The 19075-nt window shown below is 37.3% G+C and overlaps 1 protein-coding gene across 1 annotated transcript in view; it reads left to right on the forward strand.

Annotated features, from left to right (window-relative positions):
- The window catches only part of FER1L5 (fer-1 like family member 5), a 65126-nt gene that overhangs the window by 18089 nt on the left and 27962 nt on the right, over window positions 1–19075 (forward strand). The window contains exons 9-20 of the mRNA XM_031951483.1: window positions 2590–2640; window positions 4316–4346; window positions 5139–5254; window positions 5461–5593; window positions 5951–6042; window positions 7846–7914; window positions 9751–9794; window positions 10302–10384; window positions 10467–10564; window positions 10978–11103; window positions 11977–12154; window positions 18456–18580. Coding sequence (XP_031807343.1) covers window positions 2590–2640; window positions 4316–4346; window positions 5139–5254; window positions 5461–5593; window positions 5951–6042; window positions 7846–7914; window positions 9751–9794; window positions 10302–10384; window positions 10467–10564; window positions 10978–11103; window positions 11977–12154; window positions 18456–18580 — 1146 coding nt within the window. The remainder of the gene's footprint in view (window positions 1–2589; window positions 2641–4315; window positions 4347–5138; window positions 5255–5460; window positions 5594–5950; window positions 6043–7845; window positions 7915–9750; window positions 9795–10301; window positions 10385–10466; window positions 10565–10977; window positions 11104–11976; window positions 12155–18455; window positions 18581–19075) is intronic.

A 19075-nucleotide genomic window follows, 5' to 3' on the forward strand; every position in this document is an offset into this window, starting at 1 on the left:
TGGGAGGATCAAATGAGGAATGATAATAATAGTATCTAACTTCTAGAGTTGTTGGGAAGATCAAATGAGATAATATATATATATATAAAATGCTTAGCACAGTGATTGGCAAATAGTAGGTGTTTAGTAAAAGTTTGTCCTTTCTCCTTCATTAACCTGATAGTCTAGACTCATTTACCATGAACTCAATCCCATGTTCTGGGATCTTGACACAGATCCATGTTCCCTGGCCAAAGAGGATCGAGTAATACTGGAGAAAAAGAAGAGAGAAGAGAAGAAGAGAGAAAGCATTTATTAAACTATTAATTATTAAGTTAATTAAATTATATAAATTTTAATATATATAAATTATATGAATTAATTATAAAATAAATTATTAAACGTGCTAGGCATTGTGCCAAGTGCTTTATAAATATCTCATTTTAGTCAACAAAAATTCTACTGCCTCATTAAGGCAAAGAAGTCATCAATGCTTGGATTTTCCCAAGGCACAAGTCAAGCTGGAAAATTGTGACTCCAATAATTAGCTCAATATGTCTGTTGTCTGAGGTTAGCCACTATTTAAATAGCTTTCTTGTTTATATCTCATGAATGCATTTGTCAAATGAGATGCATCTTGGTATAACAGATGAGGAGCTGGTTTAGATTCAAGTATTACCTCTGGCAAATACTGTCTGGGTGACCCTGGGGAAATCAGTTGACTTCTTACTAGCATAGGCAACTTTCTATAAGTTGCAGAGTAGATACTTATTTGCCTTGGAGGAAAGAATTCCTTATGAACCCTAATGGTTTGGGCACTCTTTTCCCAATTATATTAAATACCCAGGTCTATGTTAAGTATTAGAGGATCCCAAAAGAAATGACAAGTATTGATTGAACATCTCCTATATATCTAGATAGATAGATATAGGTAGGTCTACCTATGCTAAATAAAAGACACAGACCTTATTCTTTTAAGAATAAGTCAACTTCCAGTGACAAAAGTCTCTCTACCAAAGCACACCAGCAAAAAATTCTTCTGCAACTTGAGAGTCTTTTCTTTTATCTCTGTTTTTTGCTGAGGCAATTGGAGTCAGGACTTGCCCAGGGTCACACAGGAAGTGTTGTGTCTGAGGCTTGATTTGAGCTGGTGTTCTATCCACCGCACCACCTAACTGTCTCTTAACACTCATTTTTGTAAGATTTTGGGTGCCAAATTTTTTCTTGGGTCCTAATTTACCTTACTCCTTCCCAAGACAGCAAACCATCTGAGACAGGTTATATATGTATAATCATTTAAAACATATTTCCATATTTGCCATGTTGTAGAAAAAAAATCAGAACAAAAGAAAAAAAGCAAAAAAAAAAAAAAAAAAAAAAGTGAAAATAGCATGCTTCAATCCATATTCAGTCTCCAGAACTTGGAGTCTTTCAGAGCTACCTAAGATTATAGGTGGTTACATGACCTGCTCAGGGTCATCTGGGCCATGTGTATCAGAGTCAGGACTTGAGCCCAGTCTTTCAAGGCCTGGTGCCTGGCACGGAATAGATATTTAATAAATGCTTATTGTTCTATTCATTGATCAATTGATTCCTGAATTTTGGGACCAGCTCTCTATATACTAAATTCTATGCCTCCTTAGGTACTAATATAGGACAATATAATGAAGTGTTAGATTTGGGATACAAATTCCAAATATCAAAAGAATTCAAAGAAAAAAATCATCAAAGAAGGGCATGAGAAGTGAGTAGTTAGGAAAGATTTCCTTTTAAGAGACATGTTGGAGAGTGCTCCATACAGTCTTGAAGTTGGCACTGCAGAGAAAGAGGAAGGATGTTTTCCTGTCTATGAAAAGTGATCACTATCCCCACCCCCAACCCCTTCTTTCCTCCATATAAAAAAGAGCAAGGATTCTTAAATTTTTTCCTACTCTTGGCCTCTTTTCACCTGAGAATTTTTTACATGACCCCAGGTATATAGGTATATAAGATAGTTATATAAATCAAACATTTACTGATAATAAATCATAATTCTACAATCTCCTCCATTCAATTATGCAGCCCCATGGTGTCCTGACTCACAGTTTAAGAATCTTTGCAACAGAGATTTACTGGGAAGAGACATGGACTAGAAGAAAAGACATTATAGAAATTAATTTCTGATGGTCATGCACTAGGTATATGACCTGAACCAGTAAGCTCTTTGCCTGAGGTCTCTTGGATTTCATCCCCTTTTATAAAAAGGACAATCTTTGCCTCAGCTCTCTTGCTAAGACTAGTATAAAAATAAGACCATGAGTTTCCTGTGTTCTAAACTGCTTAGGTATGATGTTTAGAATACAGCTTCTCTGAATGCTTAGTCTTTTCTCTGACTTTCCCCTACCTCTTCTCTTCCAAAATTCCTATATTCTTATACCCCATAGCTATTTCTTATGTCTTCTCCTCTGACCAAAAAGGAAAGGAACTCAACCCCAATCCTCCAGAGACCTAAGGCTAGAATTAAAGAATTGAGGAGTTCCTGTGCTATCCACCTCTCCCACATCCCATGCCCTTCTTGAAGACTAGAAAATTTACAAAGAATTTGAATCTTTCTGGAAACTTCTTCCACAGGTGGTAGACTCCAAAGCAAGGAGAGCCAAATCAGAGATTGGGGAGTGCAAGGTGAGTAGCTACTGAGTTCCTAGATCACAGATTCTTAAGCTTTTTTGTATGATGTATCCCTGTGGCAGTCTGGTAAAGCCTGTGGACTCCTGAGAATGTTTTTTAAATACATAAAATCTTAAAAGATAATAAAAGAAACCAATTTTATGGAAATGTAATTGGTAAGATATGTTTTAAGTTCATAGATTCCAACCCTCTTCCAGATTTAGAATCTTTTCTGTAAGGGATAAAGGAGAAATTGCAGAAAACTATAATGATCTGGATCAAGGCTCTGGTAGCTTAACACTCTACCTGCCCTATAATTCCCTTGTCAAATTTGTTCATTTGACATTTATTAATCACAATGTTAGTCACTTTTAGGTAATGGGAATACAAAGACAAAAATAAAACTACTCCTGCCCTTAAACAGCTGAACTTTTCCTGGTAAACCCAACTCAGGAATCATCAATTACATTGATTTCAAGCAATCTACCTGACCCTGCTTATCATCCCTAACTAACTAACATAAGAATCCCTCCAAGCCTAGAAGGAGATATCCAGTTCTTTTATGGTTGTACTTTAAAAAAAAAAAAAGATACTTAGAGAAAGTGCCCATTAAAGCAAATAAAAGGGTGAACAAATGAAAAGAGGATATTTTGCTGCAATAGAACACACTAAAGAGATTAGGAATCTTCAATCAAGAAAGAAGAAGGCTTAAGGTGAGATGGGATGAAAATCCATACAGTGATGAAGTGTTTACTATGGATTTCAAATTTAAGACTAACAAAATCAGAATGGTCATTGAAAATCAGGAAAAGAAAACTTACTTCAAGGAAAGGGACAGTTTTCCGCCACATAGTAAGCTTAGAGAATCCATTAATCACAAAAGGTATCCTCAACAGGTATCCACAGACTCCTCAAAAAATTTTGGAATAACATCCCATGAAAAGCCATATTTATGATTTAAGCAGGAGAAAGTTAAACCAAAATCCCAAGTACCCAAATATAGAATATTCTGGAGTTGATATGAGCAATGGAATTATCAAACCAGAGTATCTAAGGGAAATTTAAGATGTTTGGGGATGCCTTTCTTAACCTTTGAGGTCCATGTAAAGGTGGACAGATACTGGCTATCTAATATATGCCCCTCTGTGTCTCGAGCAGAAACAGAAAGAAACCAGAAAGAAAATGGCTCTGGCCCCTCTCATGAAGTTATTGTGTCCTAATAGTCTTTTATCTTAGAAGGAAGTAAACTCAAATCCAAAATTCCTTCACAAAGTCTACCTTGACAATCAACTTCCACCATTCTCATCCTTATACATATGAGCCTTCAGTGATGAATAGGTTCTCTCTGTGGTGATAGTGGGGAAAACCCCTTCTTATCTAGTTAGGGCTCTACCTAGAGATTGGATTCTTTGCAAATGATATGAAGATATAATTAGAGATTCATCTAAAAACCTATTTGAAACAATTGCTTTAGAAAAGTTGCAGAATATAAAAGAAACCCACACAAATCATGAACTTTTCTATATATAACTGACAAAGTCCAGCAGCAAAAGAGAGAGAAATTCCATTTAAAATAATTGTAGACAAAATATTTAGGTATCTACCTGCCAAGACAAACCCATGAGCTATATGAACACAATTAAAATAGCTAGAGAGTGGAGTCTCTAATTTGTCTCTTTTGTTTCTTTAGATAGATATTTGGATCATCTACCAATCTCCAGGTAGGTGATGACTACTACGGTTGTTATGAAAAAAAGTGAATCTATGAGTCAAAATACCTAGAAATCAATTAGTTAATCAACAAGCATTTATTAAGCATCTCTTATATGTCAGACATTGTGATAAGAGTTGGGAACACAGAAGCTTAGGAGAAATATCCCATGTCTTTAAGGAGCTTAGATTCCAATGGAGAAGACATAATTCACACATATTTAGTTTAATCCCTTAGACTAGGAATAATGTAGAAGATTCTGCATAACATTTCCAGTACCTTTTCTCCAAATAGGGTTTCCACCTTAGACAAAAATCATAAACTGTCCAAATTTCTCTGTTATATGTCAAGTTTAGGCTGAGATTGGGGGTGGAGGGATGAGGAGGGACAAAGTTCAATTGGAATTAGATGATGAGAATTGAGTTCTACTAGCATTGTAACTTTGCAGCTAAAGATTGGATGGTATTTAAGGATTAAGTAATTATTTTTGTCATTTCATCTTAAATTTTTGAATTCAGCCTGTGTCAGTAATCAACATAAATAACCTTCAATCCTAGAAACTTATGTTCTATTTCCTACAGGCTTTCCGTGGAGGGGCCATCTTAGTAGAGTATCTTGCCTGAGGGGACCACCATTAATGGTTTCTCTTTTCTTCCAAGTTTTAGGAAGAAGCTAATATGTAACTCAATTAGAACCAGAAAGAAATTAGACCTACACCAATATACCCAGACTGGCTTCCAAGGGAGAAATGGGAGAGCCCTGAAACTTGTCAATAGAAGCATATTCCTCTTTCTCCACACAGGACACACACTCATGAGGAAATGGCTAGGCCTCTGTCATTCTAATAAACCCTACTTGGGGATCAGAGGCTACCTGAAGGTCACCGTTTCTGTCCTCGGTGCTGGAGATGAAGCTCCGGTGAGACTATGCATGCAAATTGGCCAAGGCTACTTTCTACACTACACCTGTGGGGCCTTGGTCTGAATCATTCAGTCCTCTGCCATACAGGAGATGGCATTAGGGGATTGGAGGTCCATGAGTGGGAGGGTAGAAGTCAGTGTCTCCTGGCTTCAACCCAGGCTTTTGAGGAGACCCTGTCTCCATCAATTCAATGATCTTTCCAGGTGGATCATGGACATCTGCATGAGACTGGTGAAATGGAGAAGAATCTCTTTATGTCAGCCATAGTCCCTATCCAATTAGCTACTTTTTGTTTCTATATCTATTCTGCTGAAGACCTGCACTTCAGTAAAGCCAGTAAAGTTCCTCATTATCTGCTTGATTCCCAATACTTCATCTTATTACCATAGTTCTACATCCCAACTATGACTTTGTCATTGAACCTTAGAATAAGAAAGTTGTCAAGGGAGAACTTTCCATAAATCTTTGTTTAGATTTTTATGTGACTTTCTTAGAGGGCTCCCCCTTCCTAGGCATGCCCTGGGCTTTCTAGTTCAGGGAATATCCTATTTTCTCTTCCCTGTTGTTTTTCCTGTTTATCCCATTTGGGGGGAAGAATTATCCCCAGGGAAGATAGTGCCTGCTTGGAAAATCCTAATGTATCACATTGAAGAATGTAAAAGTTCTCTTACAACCCCATTTCTTGTTCCTCAGAAACTATGACTTCTAGGATCTTTTCCCGTGTGGTCAAGGAGAAAAAGAGCTCAATGAATCCTCTACTGGAGGTGGAAATAGCAGGGAAAATAGTAAGTGAAGAATAGGTTCTGAAGTGGAGGTGACATCTATATTCTCACTTTAGATGGTGAGGAATAGCATAGTATAGCAGAAAAAGATGTAGACAAGGCAACAGGAGATCCAGATTTTTCCTATATTTTCTCCTTAACAGCTTTGTAACCTTCAGAAAATCACTTAAACTCTTTGGAGCTCAGTTTCTTCATCTATAAAATGTAGGCATTAGACTAGACAGTATCTAAGGAGCCTTTGAATATTATGATTATTTTTTAAAATAAGTTCTCACCCCCTCAGTTTTCCTCACTTTAGTTATTTGCTTTTTGAAACTATGAGTTCAGGCTCCAGCTAAATGGCACAGTAGATAGAGCACCAGCCCTGAAGTCAGGAGGACCTAATCTGATCCCAGACACTTAACACTTCTTGGCCATGTGATGCTGGGCAAGTCACTTAATCCCAATTGCCTCAACAACAACAACAAAATAATTCTGATGAAATTTAAATATGTTCTGGTACTTTTTTTCTCTCCAAAGCCAGTTGTTAAACATTTATTAGCAGGAGAAGAGGGGGGAGGGGGACTCCTCCTCAAGGAAAGATTGAAACCATTGTGTTTAGAGATGTTTGATTTATGATTATATCCCTCTCCCTACTTATATGATTTTGAGCATATTAACCTCCCTGTGCTTCAGTTTTCTTGATTATAAAATAAGGAGGTTGATCTAGATGGGAAGAGACTCTGGAGTCTAAATTTGTGATCCGAAGACTGTTTTTCATTTTGTTTTTTTCTCCCAAGCACCTAGCCCAAGGTTTAAATTTACCATTTACTAATTTTAATATTAATTAAGTGAAATTAATAATTAGCAAAGGGCAGAGGTTCTACTTGACCTAGTGACCTAGAATTTAAACTTCTAAACCTCTATTTAGGTTCTGGATCTTATCAACTATATACTCCAGGTGTGGAACTGAGAACCCTAGATTATATTTAAACTCCCAAGGCTCATTATCGTCACATAAACTATCCCTACCCAATCATCACCATCTTCACCTCATAGGACTTCATCACACTGGCTTTCCCTCAGTCTTGTTAGTAATAGTGAAGATCACTGTTAGAATAGTTAGGACTACTTTCCCCATCTATTAAGAAGTGGTATGATACAGTAAACAGGGCATTGGATTTGGAGTCATGAGACTCCTGTCCTGTGCAGCCTCAAACAAGTTACCCAACCTCTCTGAATTGGATTATTGTTCAATCGTTTTAGATTCTTTGTGATCCCCTTGAGGTATTCTTGGGAAATATAGTGGAATGGTTTGCCATTTCTTTCTCCAACTCATTTAACAGATGAAGAAACTGAGGCAAACAGGATTAAGTGACTTATGTAAGGGTCACATAGATAATGCATGTGTGAGGCCAGATTTGACTCAAAATTTTCCTGACTCCGGGCTCAACACTTTATCCACTTTGCCATCTAGCTGCCCACTAAGGATAATAGAGGGTCCTAATAATGATACTTGAACCTAGCTTGACATTGAGACAAAAACATCAAGAAGCCTAGAAAAGGAAGATTCAGGATACAGTGGCTACAACTCCCTGGAGTTGGGAGGACCTGAGTTCAAAGTAGACCCTTGATGCTTGAGCAAGTTTTTTAATCTGGATTGCCTTGCCAAAAAAAGAAAGAAAAGGTTCCTTAAAGTAGTCAGTGACAGATTGGAAGGGGAAGGGGGAAAGGGACAGATTGGAAGGGGAAGTGAGGAAAGGGAGTAACCCACAACAGGAGGATGAAATGTTACAATAACTAATTCTACCATTGAATATCTCCCAGCTCAAAACTAACCCGAAGCTCCAAACAGAGAGGCCCAGGTGGGACGAAACTCTGACCTTCTCTGTTCAGGTAAAGTATCTGATTCTTTCCCTACTTACATACCCTCCTCTTCCCCATCCATACATGCTACCCTGGAAATAGAACCAGAAGAGAGATGTAGCAGTTTGCTTTTCCTTCACATGGGCCTCAAGAGTGAAAGGGGTAGAAATGGAAATAAAGGTAGAGATTAGGGGTTCTTAATAAAAGAATGCAAGAGTAAGATCTCACTGTCAAGAAGGAATTATTCCGGTCTTTTGGCAAATAACCAAAACTTATCCTTTACAACTTTCTCTTCTTAAATCCATTTTGTTGAAAGTCTTTAAGATAATTTAAATATTCTCTGATTTCTTAAACAAAATGATCTCAATATAAGTTTGCCTTCTCCCCCAAATACTTAATAGTATTTTAGTCTTTCCGGTTATATGTAAAGATAGTTTTCAAATTCACTTTTAGAAGATTTTGAATTCCAAATTTTTTTCTCCCTCCCTCAAGCTTGCCTTTTGCTCAAGGTCAACCTAATGTTAGTAGTCATGGTCATACAGTGAGAATAATGCTCCAAGTAGAAAGTTTGTAGCCCTATAGCTCAATTGACTCCATGATACTGAAATTTGTAAGTGCTTGAGTCTGTTCTTTAAAATTTCTGTGTTCCCTGTCAGCTATCACTTCTTGCTTTTGTGAATGTTTCTAATTTTACATTTCACCAGCCCCTCTATTAATTTGTTGCTTCCCATCTGAAATTGGAAAACCAGAAAAATCAAATTTGTTGGAATGTCCCTGGAATAAGAATAACCAGTCCTAAAAAAAAAAAAAAAAAAAAAAAGAAAGAAAAAAAAAAGCTCTTGTTTGAGCTTTATAACAATGAAAGCTCAGAGTTCTCATTTGCTTACTTCAGTTGAAATTTAGCAAATATTTATTAAGCCTCTATTACACACAAACTACTGTACTAACAACAAAGTTAGCTAAGTCAGAACCCCTTGGCTTCCTTCAATTTAAGATCATTAAAGAGATGGGGAAGATAAAGCAAGTCAATGACTGGAATAGAGAAGGAATTCTTAGATAACAGAGAGCCATGAAATTTCAGTAGAGCCCATTGAGTTTGATTATAAAGTTATAGGAGATCTTAGCAAAGGGCATTTCAAGGTTGGGGTGAGGATGGAAGCCAGACTACATGGACATGAAGAACAAGTACTTGGTGAAAAAAATGAAGATTAATAATTAGATCATCCCTTCCAGAGGAAGAACTATAACTTAGAAGCTAGCAGGATTGGAGGAAATTATTTTGAGAATGGGAAGATATCTGAATGTATGCAGGCAAAAAGGAAGAAGTCAAGGGTAAAATGTAAGCAGAAGGAAATGAAACCAAGAGTACAAGGAATAGGAAGGCATCCAAATTACTGATTAATTAATTAATGCTGATGCTTTGTATACCATAAGCAACATCAGGAGTTGAACCATTAGGCTTTTGTAAAGCTTAGTCTCTATCCCAAGATGAGAGAATTACAGGATTGGAAGGATGCTCAGCAGCCATTTAGTTGAATATTTATCTGAGAAAGAATTCTCTCTCTAACATAACCAAGTAGTCATCCAACTTTTGAATACTTCAAAAAGAAGAGCAACTACTTGCCTCCCAAGGCAGTCCATGGCACAAAACTTCATGAGGGTAAGGACTACATTATATCTAAAATGTATCTCCCTCAGTGCCTATGACAGTACTCTGCACACAGTAGGTGTTTAATGTTGGAATCCAATTCATTTGAACTAATGTATTGTCCTTAGTATTGATTAATTCACTAAGGCACCACAGGGGATTGGAAATCCTGAAAATTTGAGCACCTTACCCATTACTATTCCAAACTTCCATTGCAGTTGCCCTGCATGACTAACCACATCAAGCTGAGGGTTCTTGACTGGTAAGTATCTGTAATATAACCAAAATATCTATTTGTAATTCCCAGTACACAACATTTCATCTCTCAACTCGGTGCTTCTGCCCATGTTTGAAATACTTTACATTGCCATCTTTGCCTCTTAGAATCTCTAGTTTCCTTCAGATCTCAGTCTACATGGGTACCTCCCATATGAAAATAATCTTGATATTTTTTTCAGCTGGTAATGCTCCCCAACAAAAAAAAAAAAAAAAAAAAAAAAAAAAAAGCGGTCTTGGATTTATTTTGTGTATTTTTGAAATTTATTCATCCCTATATATGTTGTTTCTCACCCCAGTCCCTGGTAGAATGAAAGCTCCTTGAGGGCAGATTTTTGTCTTTTTATCCCCAACATCTAACACAAAGTCTGGTACATAGTAGTTGCTTGTTAAATGAATGAATGAATTTGAAACTGAAGTTCATCCAGGATGAAGTGAGAGGTGAAAAGAGTAGGGTCTGTCAGAGCTCAGCTGGAATTATGTTCATTCTCAGGGACAAAAAAAAACACAATGAAGTGATTGGGACAGCCAGTTTGAATATCACACATCTCTGTTCTACTGGAGCTCTCACTAAAGGTAATCCTAGTAGAGCCCTCTACTTTCCTAACTCCCTACCCTCCACTCAATTCAATGACACTTCCTCTCCCTTTGTTCTCAGGAGAATTCTCAGGTTTCTTGCCCTGTTTTGGCCCTAGCTATCTAATTCTTCATGGGGGAGAGAAGGCATTATCCTGGAACTTCCCTGATGAAGAACCCGTGAGTCCTTCATTTCAATTTCAGAGAACTATGGTAGGGAATAACCATCAACCCATAGACCATTAGTAAGAAATACTGAGAGATGCAGAAACATGCTACTGCATCTTCTTTACCACCATCCTGGCATTAGAAGCACTTTATCTGCTGAAGCCCTAGGCCCTTCCTGGAGCAGCAGATGGAGGGACAAATGAAGGTTTTGTCCTGTGTCTACTAGCAGCCAGAATTACCTTCTGAGGATGGGGAATCAATTACACTGTGCTTTCTTAGATCAGCTCTGGGTAAGAAATAACTGGGATACTGAGTCTGCACTAAGGGAGTTTTTAATTATTTGGTTGGTTTTTTTTTTTTTTTAAATAGCCTTCCACATTTTCTTCATTCTTCACCTCTCTCATCTTAATCCCTTTCTGTCCTAGTTCCCTCTTGACTCAACTGAGGAAGGCTTAATTTATCAAGGTAGAGTCTTAATGGAACTAGTCTGTGGAATACAAGATAAGAAAACAAAAGCACTTCCCCCTAGGACTTTGGCGGGCTTCATAGAGGTAACACTTGTCTCCTGCTTTTTACTGGCTATTCTCTATACCAAGAATGCTCTTCTTCAGACCTTTATCTCTTAGAATTTCTAGGTCCTTTAAAACTCAGGTAAAGCACCATATTCTATAGTAGAAATTTCCAGCTCTCCCCAATTGTTAGTTCCTTCCCTCCCACTTCTAGGAACAGCCTCAAGTAGAAGCTAGCCCTTAAAGTGAGCTTTGAATGGATCCCTTTTGATACTAGGTATTCTAAGAGCCAAAGATAAAAGGGAGTGAGTACATTTCTATTCTGGGAACAGATGTGCAAATTGAGAGTTCTGACAGTTATTTCACAGCATAACAAATAGACTTAATTTAGTTAAGATCATAGAGTGTATGAAGAGGAATGATCTACATACAATTTGTAAAGGTGAATTTGAGTCTAGGTAAAGCACTTTAAATGCCCAGTTGATGAATTTTTATTTGATCCTGAATCAATAGTTGAATGAATCAGAACTTTTTGAGCAGGGAGTGACAGCTGTGTAGAGGAATATGGATTAGAGAAGGGAGACACTGGAGACAAAAAGACCAATTAAGATATTATTTTGATCATTTAGGTAAGAGGTGAATATGAAATTAAACAAAAGACAAAAGAATGTGTGTTTAATCCATTTGTCAATAAGGATCCATTGCAGGCTTTTGAGGAAGGTAATACATGATGAAAATAATGTTTTAGTCTATCTAAAGAGAGTTCAGGATGTCTCCTGTGGGAGACAAACTATGTTCCAGTAACTCTCCATGGGCATCTCATCCTTGTCTCTCTGCTTCCCTTCCCCTTAGTCTTTTCCATTCCCTTGCTTACCTGATTTGGGGTGTGGGAGTGATGTGTGTTTCATTAAACAGAATGAACTGAACCAACAAAACTATGGACTGTGTATCATCTTCCTCTCCTCTACCATGATGCCGGCCTTTAAGAGCCAGATTCACTTCGAGGTCACCCTTGGCCACTATGGTAGCAAAATGGACCAGAATTACAAGCCGCTGGCCTCTACCACCCAGTACAGCCAAGCCGTGATTGATGGTAAATAGCCCAGTTCCATTCTCTCCTGTTCCTTTGATCCATGCCCTAAATGTTCCACTCTTCCATCTTTGCTGGTCTAACTAACTGATTCTCCATTTGGCATCTTGCATATGTTTCCCAAACTCTTCCCTAGCTCCTCCTCACTACTCTATCTCTTTTCATTCCCATTTGTTTCTCCCTATTTCCTATGTACCCCTGCCCCATTCATTCTGAGGGGTGTGTGTGAAATTGTGTGTTTAATCTGTAAAATTAACACTCTAAAATTGTGTAAAGAAAGGAAATTAGAGTCTCAGGCCCTCCTGGGAAGCATATCCCCAGACAAGTTAAGGGGTGTCATCCAACTGGGCCATTTCTAAGGCAAATTATCTCCATTGATAACTGGATCTCCATTCAAATTCAGGCTGAAAAAGCCTTTAAAGCATTTTCATTTGGGAGATCCTGGTCTGATCACCTCAAGCTGCCCTACCCTTCTCTTACCCCCCCCCCCACCCCCGGCCAACTCCCCCCCCCAAGATCTGTTCATATAATAGGTTTCTGTTTACTCATTTCTTTGCAGAATGTCCAAAGCAGGATTATCCCTTGTTCCTTGGTATAGCTGCCTGTCAGGACCCTGCCCACTGAGAAGACATTCTCTTCTCAATGCCAGCTTCCATTTCCCTAATACGACTTTGCCACTGTGAAGTCAGTCTCGTAGCAAAGCTGACTTCTCATCCAACAATAAACTTCTATTTTTGCTACCTAAAACTCTTTGGGTTCATGAACCTGCACCTCCAACCAAAAGGGGATTTCCACAACTCTCTGTCACTAGAACCCCATCAATTACTCTAAGTAATTACTCTAAGTTCTACTCTAAGTTCTAAATCTGTCTCCATCCTTCTCCCCCAAATCTGGAGCTAAAAACACCAAGCATTTCAATTTTTTTTTGACTCATGAATTCTCGAATATTTATTGTTAGCTTTTTAAAATAAATGCAGTGCTATCATGGTCATGCCTTCTTCAGACATTATCAAGGAAACTGGAATACTGGAGATGGATGCTTTCTGGTCTTTGGACAGATGTCTCCTAACATCCTTTTAAAACTACTTTCCCCAGGGATTTTGTCCTAACATCTAGACTGTTGGAGGAGACTAAATGTGATTCATGAACCAGCCTCTCTTCACTTTTGGACTTGTGAAAACAAGAAAAGGGATTGCTTAATAATGACAATGATGAGAAAGATAAGAGTTGTGAAAGACATTTTGGTGGTAGAATTGACAGGACATGTTCCATCGGATATGAGAAATAAAGGAGAGGGAAGAGCCAAAGATAAAAAAATCAATAATAAGAACTTATTAAATATCTGCTAGGTGCCAGGCAGGTGGCACAGAGGATAGAGCACCAGAAATGGAGTCAGGAAGATTCAGCTTTCTGAGTTCAAATTTACTAGCTAAGTGACTGTGGGCAAGTCACTTAACCCTGTTTAACTCAAGTTTCCTCATCTGTAAAATAAGCAGATGAAATGACACACCACTCCACTATTTTTGCCAAAGAAATTCCAAATGGGTTCATGAAGAGTTGTAAATGACTGAAACAACTCAACAAGTTCCTCAAGGTGTCAGGCTCTGAGAATACCAAAAAAAATCTCTGCCCTTGAGGAACTCAAATTTATGGGTAGGAGAGGTATGTGTATGACAGGAACAATATATACTTAAGCATATATAGGATATATATAAAATAGAAGGAAAAAAAAAAGAAAAGGCAAATTTTAAAGGGACAAGTAGGAAGGGAGAGGAGGGGATCATGAAGTTGTGTTTCAGCTTGATCTTGAAGCAAACAAAGGATTCTAAGATTCAGAAATGTGAGGAAAGGCATTCCAGGAATGTGGAACCACTAATGCAAATGCACAGAGGCAGGAGATAAGTGTTATGTATGGGGAACTTTTGGAAAGTAGGAAAGGGAGTGTTATAAAGCTTGCAAAGATAGGTCTTTAACTACTAAAATAGAAGAATTATACTTTAAAGCAATGAGAAAATCACTATATGAATAGAAAAATGACATGGTCATTGTGCCTTAGGAAAATTACTTTGATGGCTTTGTGGAAACTCTATTAGGAGGAGAGGGGAAAGAATACTCTATAGTGCCTACTATGTGATAGGCACCATGCTGAGCACTTTATAAATATTATCTCATTTGATCCTCACAACCCTGGAAGGTAAGTACTATTATTATCCCAATTTTAGCGTTGAGGAAGCTGAGACAAAGAGAAATCAAGTGACTTGCAGGGGATCATACAGCCATAAATGACTGAAGCTAGGTTTGAAAAGGTCTTCTTAACTCCAGCTGGGCCCTGATACTCTAACCACCTAATTGCCTGAGGAAAGATTGGAGACAAAAAGACCAAATCTGAGGTTATTGAAATAGTCTAAGGGTGATAGGGTGATAAAAGCTTGGGGAGGTTAGGACTGGGGATGCCATGTACATAAAGAGGGTTGAACCTGAGAGATAGTGAAGGTATAAATGGTAAGATTTGGCAACTGTGCAAGATATGTACAATGAGGGGAACTGAGGAGTCAAGAAAAATGCCAAAGAAATTCCAATACACTTAGGATGGAAAGAGCCATCTGCATCAAGAGAGAGGGGACTATGGAGGCTGAATGTGGAGCGAAGCATAGTATTTTCACCTTTTTTTGTTGTTTGCTTTTTTTCTTGTTTTTTTTTTTTTTTCCTTTCTGATCTGATTTTCTTGTGCAACATGATGAATATGGAAATATGTTTAGAAGAATTGCAAATATTTAACTTATATCAGATTGTTTACTATCTTGGAAGGGCGGGGAGAAAAAATTGGAACACAAGGTTGCAAAGGTGAATATCGAAAATTGTCTTTGCATGTATTTAGAAAAATAAAATACTATTTAAAAAAAAATAATGCCAAAGGTGCAAACCTGAGAGATCAGAGGGATGGACATGTCCTCAGTAAAGCCTATGGAAGCTTGGGAAATGGGTGGATTTCTTGGAGAGAAAGTATTAAGTTGTGTGTGTTGTTTGAAATCTGTGAGATACTCAGTTTGAAACATTCAGTAGACTATTGGTAACACAGAACTAGAACTCAGGAGAAATTAGAGCCTGAACATTTAGGTCTGGGAATAATCTGCACACCAACACTAATTAAACCCTGGGAAATTACTGAGGTTATCAGATGAAAAGAGTACTAAGGAAAGAAGATCCAGGACAGAGCCTTGGGTTATACCCATAGTTAGGGAATAATATGTGGATGATTAACCAGCAAAGGAGAATGAGAAGAAATTGAAAATGGATGAGTGGGTAGTAATACCTTTAATGGGAATAGGGAATTCATAAGGAGGCATAGGTTTGGAGGAAAAGATAACTTGTTTTCGATGTGCTGAGCTTAAGGAGGTCTTGAGACTGTCGTAAGAGCAGGGATAAGAAGAGGTTCTTAGAATTACAGATTTATATTTCTAATGAACATTCGTGGTTATCCAGCCCAATCACCTCATTTTACATATGACAAAGCTGAGGCCCAAAAAGATTTATTGACTTGCCTAAACTCATACAAAATAATAAAAGCAGAATTTAACACTCCCATTCTTAGGTTCCAGAGACAGTGTTCTTTCCAGTGAACTACTGAACCTTAAAGGTCTCTACTCCAACTGTCTCATGTTATAAATCATAGAACTGAGACCCAGGGAGATTAAGTAATTTGTTTAAGCACACAAATGATGATGATGATGATGATAGCATTTATATAGTGCTTATTATATGTTAGGTACTCTATAAATATTATCTCATTTGATTCTCACAATAGCCCTTGGAGGGAGGTGCTATTAATATCCACTTTTTACAATTGAGGACATTAAGGTAAACAGGTTAGGTGACTTATATGAGATCACACAAACTATTATGTGTCTGAGCAATATTTAAACTCGGGTTTTCCTGACTCCAGGCCATGCATTTATCTACTGAACTACCTAGCTGCAAATAACAGGTCTAACATTCAAACTCAATCCTTCTGACTCCAATTTGGGACTGCTTTCTAGGCTACTACATTCTGAAGAGCAAGAGAGAGTTCTAGACTGAAAATAATAGAGTAAGGAGTTTTATATGTATGTGTGTATAAAAATACATGTGTGTGTGTATATACATATATATATATAGAGAGAGAGAGGACAAAAAAATAGTTCCATTATATAGTTGTAGTAGTATTTGTATAGTTATATAGGTATAGTTATATATGCAGTTATATAGATTTGTTATGTGATTATATAATTTTATTTGTCTGTAGTTATATGTAATTATATAAAGTTATATTTGTTATATGGTTATATATAGTTATATTGATCAAAGCATAGAATTTTCACCTTTGTTGTTGTTGCTATATAGTTATCTGTTATATAGTTATATAGTTCCATATAGTTGTAATTGTTATATAGATATATTTGTTATTTAGTTATATATTTGTAGTTATATTGTTATAGTTATATTATTTATAAAGTTCTACTTGTTACATGGTTATATAATTCTATGTTATATAATTACAAATTGTTAGGTAGTTATATTTGTTCTGTGGTTACAGTTATATTGTTATATAGTTATATGTTATATAGATATATCTGTTATATCATCATAATTGTTATGTATACATTTATGTAGATATATTTATGTAGAGGTTATAATTGAAGGCACGGAAATGGCCTGAACCTTCAGACCTAGAAAAATCAAAATGATTAGAAAGGTCAAAAAGCACTAGCCTCATTCTCTCTCCAAACTTTTACAATGTTTTACATCCTTGTCTTCCATTACTCTCTCTCTTGTTCTTCACATGAGCTTGAGATTTCTGCCAAGATATGTATCATCCTATACAGATGCTAGCATACCAGTATTAAAGCCTAGCACACCTCAGAACTAAGTGGTTCAGAAAATGGACCACTGAGCTTGGAGTCAGAAAGGCTTGTGTTCAAATCCAGCCCCAGACATTAGCTATGACCCCGGGGCAAGTCACTTAATTATTATTTGCCTCAGTTTCCTCATCTGTAAAATGGGAATAATTATACTACTTATCTTACAGAGTTGCTGTGAATCTCAAATGAGATAAGTGTAAAACACTTAGAATAGTCCCTGGCACATAATAAGTACTATATAACTGTTAGCAATTATTATTAATACTTAACATGTATTGAAATAGGCAATCATAACAATAACAAAGATCAATAATCCCTTTGGTTAGGGAACTCCCCTTTCCTCTATAGAGCTCAGCCTGTCTTCAATTTAAATGAATAATCCTTGATTTAAATTTGTTGAATTAGGTAAGTCTTGGAGAGTTTCCTGAAGCTCAGTTTAACTGACTTGCTCTGTGGTCATTGGTTGGTATATGTCAGAGGCAAGACTTAGGTCTGATGTCAAAGCTACTATGCCAAGTTGTCTCTTGTTTATCATTATTATTAAATATAATTATATTTATGTTGCTATCATTATATATTGCTATGTGCTTGTGTAATACCTCCCATGTTGATGGATTTATGTATACCTGTTTCAAGTGAGACCCTTCAGAAACCCACTAATCTGGCTTGAATCCCCATTTCCCTTTGGTGTTTTCACCCCCCTTCCTGAGAAGTCAGGGAGGGTATGACCACCTATGTTCTAAAACAAAAAAGAGGGAGATGTAATGGGCCAGAATTCTGGAAAAATTCTTACAACAAGGTGTTAACTCAGTGGAATTGATAATACAATGGTTATCTAGTTTAGCATAGTGCTTAATAATTCTCTAGTTCAGTATATGTACTTAGTACTTAGTACTTAATATAGTTCTACAAGATTCACACCTATTCTACAAGATTCACATCTATGATGATGTAATTATAATAGAGTATATAAGAGTCAACATGGACTGGAGGAGAGACATTCACTCCATCTCCCACCACCATGGTGGCTGGCCTGTCCTCCATTTCTCCACTGAAACCAAGTCCCATCAGAAAGACCTCCAGAAAGCTAGTCCAGCCCCAGGCAAGGAGATAGACTGTGAAGGAGACAATAAAGGCTTTATCACCTGGCTATTCTCGGGGCGATTACTCAGCTGAAATGAAAGCTGGTCCAAGACCTCCAGAAAACCAACCAGAACATTATAGTTACTATTAGTAACATCTATGTAACATTTTAAGGCTTGCAAAATGCTTTATATATAAGCACATATATTGTTCTATTTGAGCTGCTTTAATTAGCAAATATGAAATAGTCCACACGTTCTGTGATGGATCAGTGAAGGGATACCAATGCTGAATTTCCTCCATTTCTTTTGTGTGTGCCCCAGATACTTCATACCACCACCTCCCTTGGCATAATTCCAAGCCAGTAGTGACTCTGACCTCCACCTGGGAGGATGTCAGCTACCGGATGGATTCCCTCAATGTCCTACATATGGCCCGGGACCGACTGGTAAGTGCCTTGGCTGAGAATAGGTGTAGGATGGAGGCAGGGAATCTATGAGACACATGATAAGGGAGCATAACCAGAAGAAATCAGTGACCTCTCCCCTGCAGAAAAAACAAACTTCCTTTTGTGATTAAATGTTCTGGCAAAAAGCTTCTGAGCTCAGTTTGTTAGATGCCTCACTGAAGAATAAAATAATAATGACAATTTTTATGTGACATTTTAAGGGCTGAAAAATTTTTTATGTTCATTGCCTCATTTGATTTTCACAGCAACCCAACAAAATAGGGGTGATGATGATCCTTGTTTTACAAATGAGGAAACTGAATCTCAGAAAGGTCAAGGGACTTGCACATAATCACACAGCTAATGTGTGTCAGAGATAGTATTTAAGGGCAAGTCACCCTTAAACCATCTAGTCCCCTATCCATTATACCACACTATGTCCCATCTGAGCGAATTGGATTAAATTTGTCAGTCAAAAAGTATTTATTAAATCCT

Source organism: Sarcophilus harrisii, chromosome 2, assembly GCF_902635505.1.
Source record: "Sarcophilus harrisii chromosome 2, mSarHar1.11, whole genome shotgun sequence".
Classification (NCBI taxonomy): domain Eukaryota; kingdom Metazoa; phylum Chordata; class Mammalia; order Dasyuromorphia; family Dasyuridae; genus Sarcophilus; species Sarcophilus harrisii.